The sequence below is a fragment of the Cucurbita moschata genome, unplaced genomic scaffold, assembly GCF_002738365.1.
Source record: "Cucurbita moschata cultivar Rifu unplaced genomic scaffold, Cmos_1.0 Cmo_Scf00037, whole genome shotgun sequence".
Lineage (NCBI taxonomy): Eukaryota > Viridiplantae > Streptophyta > Magnoliopsida > Cucurbitales > Cucurbitaceae > Cucurbita > Cucurbita moschata.
This window is the reverse complement of record NW_019268553.1, coordinates 385,387-388,682: the sequence shown is the minus strand read 5'-3', so window position 1 is coordinate 388,682 and position 3,296 is coordinate 385,387. Positions and strand designations below refer to the sequence as shown.

The following is a 3,296-nucleotide window of genomic DNA, read 5'->3' as shown; positions in this document are numbered from 1 at the left end:
AAAAAAAAAAAAAAAAAAAAAAAAAAAAAAAAAAAAAAAAAAAAAAAAAAAAAAAACGATTTACAAAATTCTCCACATGGCTGGATCAACAGTTGAACATAAATCTCTTTTGAATCATTTGAATTAGTGAAGGTCGATGATGATAACGACCAAGGAAAATCACAATCCAGATTCAATTTCAGAGAAATCACCTCCGCCGCAGGGGTTTTGGATTTTACCTTTCCATGCCCGGAGATTCCCTAGAAACCTTTAAGCTCTTCTCCGATGGAGGGAGATCGGCCATTGTCGTCTTCCTCTGCATCGCCAGACCGCACAAGAACCCCGAACTACTCGACTGATTTAGGGTTTTTGTTGCCCCCAAATTCCTGACTCCGTTTACATCCCTAAGCACGTTCGGTCTGGTCGGCGAAGAAAAAGATGAACTCGACGATTCACTACCGTCGGACATATCCAACGACTCTGCGTCATGAGATTCAACAGAAATTTCAGAATCACCGGCCTTAGATTTCTTCCTCCGCCTCCGATTGAAACTCTCCCCCATCAAATCGCGGTAACCAATCGCAGAAACCCCATTCAAGGAAGCGAAATCAGAGTTCTCATTAACCATAACGCCAATATTGAGAACGCCCTGGAACCTTCCAGAAGGGCGACGGACCTGGACGGCGGTGAAGGCAGGAGTAGTGGTACAGTCATTAGAGACGATGACATTACCGATTAGGAAGCGGACAGTACCGACCAGAGTGTCGCTGAAACAACCAAGGGCGTAGATCTCGATGGATACGCCGGAAGTCTCGCGGGCAAGAAACTCGTGGGAGACGCGGAAGAGGAACTTGTCGTTCCAGGTGGGGTTGTCGCCGCCAATGGCGTCGAGGCGGGTGCGGAGGCGGTCGGAAGGGTCGACCCAAGCGACGGCGTAGGTCTGCTTGGGGCGGAAATGGTTGGAAGGGAGCTTGAGACCCTGAGCGGAGATGAGGTTGATCTCCAAGATGGCCATGGGGGTGGCGGTAGGGTTCTTGGGAACCCAGTCTCCGACGACCTCCATGGATCAAGAACGTGGAGAAGATAGAGATCGGGGGAGGTGGAGTATTAATAGTGGGGTTCAAGAATGGAGGACATCGCTGCATACAATGGGAGATGGCAGCGGAGAATGAGCGCAGGGTATTTTAGGGTTGAAAAAAAGGAAGAATGAATCAGAGAATTATAGGTAGGATGGAAGCTCTGCCCGAATTTTCGAGCTACAAATTTAATTTGATTTGAGGTATATTAGTCATTTAATTAATTTAATTTAATATTAAGATTCATATTTTTTTAAACGTAAAGAAGGCTCAGCTGTAGAGTGAGCCCAGCCCATCCAATAAAATTAATTAGTTAAACTTTTATATATGAGAATTCAGGAGGCTATAAAACAAAAAAGGACGATTACATTCATGTTTTCCCTCTTTTTGAGTATTTCCCGCCACTTTTTCTCTCGATTTATGTTATCGGTTTTCCCTCCCTTTTCTTTCATGGCCGATCGATGCGGAAGGTCTATTCCTCCTGCGCGGCTTCTTTCATGACGTTTCTCCAGCGGCCGTGGATTAAAATTTTCAGGTAAGCATGTTTTTATTCTTGTGAATAGTTTCATAATCGGATAGAACAAGGGAACCGACTTTCTGTTTCTCTCCGAAGACGGAACTGAGGACGAGCGATTCGTCTGGTTTTTGAATGATGTTCGTCCGGCATCCTTCGATTGAAAGTCTAGAGCAGTTTAGTCTTTGAACGATCGGTTGTTCCTTATTCTTGAGAGGATGTTCTGCAATCTTTTTCAACTGTTAGAGTTTATTAAGAGTTATCTATTATACTCTCCTATCTGATCTTTCTGCTTTAATGGTTTTGCTGTCTTTCTTTCAATAGTTTTATATATAGTTTAAAACCTAGTGAAAGTATTAGACGAACGCGACTCTCCACAATGGTATGATATTGTCCACATTGAGCATAAGCTCTCAATCGAGGCTCAACTCCTTTGGAGTTTTAGTCATTTTTTACTGCCTTCGAGGAGGTTTGGCTCCTTTTCTTTTGGAGTTCTTTGTTCGATATTTGAGGATTTACCAATCTATTGGCACGACTAAGTTTAGGGTATGGCTCTGATACCATGTTAGACAAACACGACTCTCCACAATGGTATGATATTGTCTACTCTGAGCCTAAGCTCTCGTGGCTTTGCTTTGGGCTTCCCCAAAAGGTCTCTTATCAATGGAGTTAGTATTTCTCACTTATAAACCCACGATCATTCCCTAAATTAGGGACTTCCATCATCCAACAGAAAAAACAGCTTTGTAACGCCCCAGATCCACCGCTAGCAGATATTGTCCTCTTTGGGCTTTCCCTTTCGGGCTTCCCCTCAAGGCTTTAAAACGCGTCCGCTAAGGAAAAGTTTCCACCCCCAACCAATGTGGGACATCACAATCCATCCCCATTCGGGGCCCAGCATCCTCGTTGGGCACTCTTTCCTTCCTCCAATCGATGTGGGACTGCCCCCAAATCCACCCCATTTGGGGTCCAGCGTCCTTACTAGCACACCGCCTTGTGTCTACCCCCTTCGGGGAATAGCGAGAAGGCTGACACATCGTCCAGTGTTTGGCTCTGATATCATTTGTAACGCCCCAGATCCACCACTAGCAGATATTGTCCTCTTTGGACTTTCTCTTTTGGGCTTCCTCTCAAGGCTTTAAAACGCATATGCTAGGGGAAGGTTTCCACGCCCTTCTAAATGGTGATTTGTTCTTTTCTCCACTAATGTGAGACATCACAAGTGGATGATTGATCATTTTTCTTTTCTTTGTGACCGATCATGCTTCAAGATACTGTTCCTTTTTCTTTGCTTGATTCTTCTAATTGTTATTGGTTAATTTCCCTTTTCGAATTTCGTTATACATTAAGTGCGTCTGTAAGCGTTTCTTTATACTGCTTTTTATTCTTTAAAAAAATTTGTATCACGAGATTTTCATCGTTATTTCTTTAGAAACAACAAAAACAATATATCCTCCAATATTTACTACATATATTTTTTTAAAGCCGTCATTAATTGGAAGATCAACAACCGATAATGATGTCGGACGATTCTTTTTCCAACGATCGTGAGGAGGAACTGAGCGGGCGATCGTGAATGAGGAAGTAACCAACAAACAATCATGACACAGAGGAATGAACGGTGAACGGTACGCTTTCTTTGCACTACCAAATCTTTTTGTTTGTTAGTGCATTCACATGTTTTAAATTATTACTTTTTCAAAAAAAAAAAAAAAAAAAAAATTTTT

At 42.7% G+C, this 3,296-nt stretch overlaps 2 protein-coding genes across 2 annotated transcripts in view; one reads left to right on the top strand and one right to left on the bottom strand.

The window, feature by feature from the left end:
* Positions 1 to 106: 106 nt before the first annotated feature.
* LOC111432220 lies at positions 107 to 1,237 on the bottom strand. Its single transcript, XM_023069100.1, has one exon. The coding sequence runs from the start codon at positions 1,040 to 1,042 to the stop codon at positions 215 to 217; it is 828 nt and encodes a 275-aa protein (XP_022924868.1). The 5' UTR covers positions 1,043 to 1,237; the 3' UTR covers positions 107 to 214.
* Positions 1,238 to 1,444: 207 nt separating this feature from the next.
* Positions 1,445 to 3,296, top strand: part of LOC111432219 (jasmonic acid-amido synthetase JAR1-like) — a 10,721-nt gene continuing 8,869 nt past the window's right edge. Inside the window, exons 1-2 of the mRNA XM_023069095.1 lie at positions 1,445 to 1,590; positions 3,055 to 3,197. The gene's annotated coding sequence lies outside the window, so the exon portion shown is untranslated. The remainder of the gene's footprint in view (positions 1,591 to 3,054; positions 3,198 to 3,296) is intronic.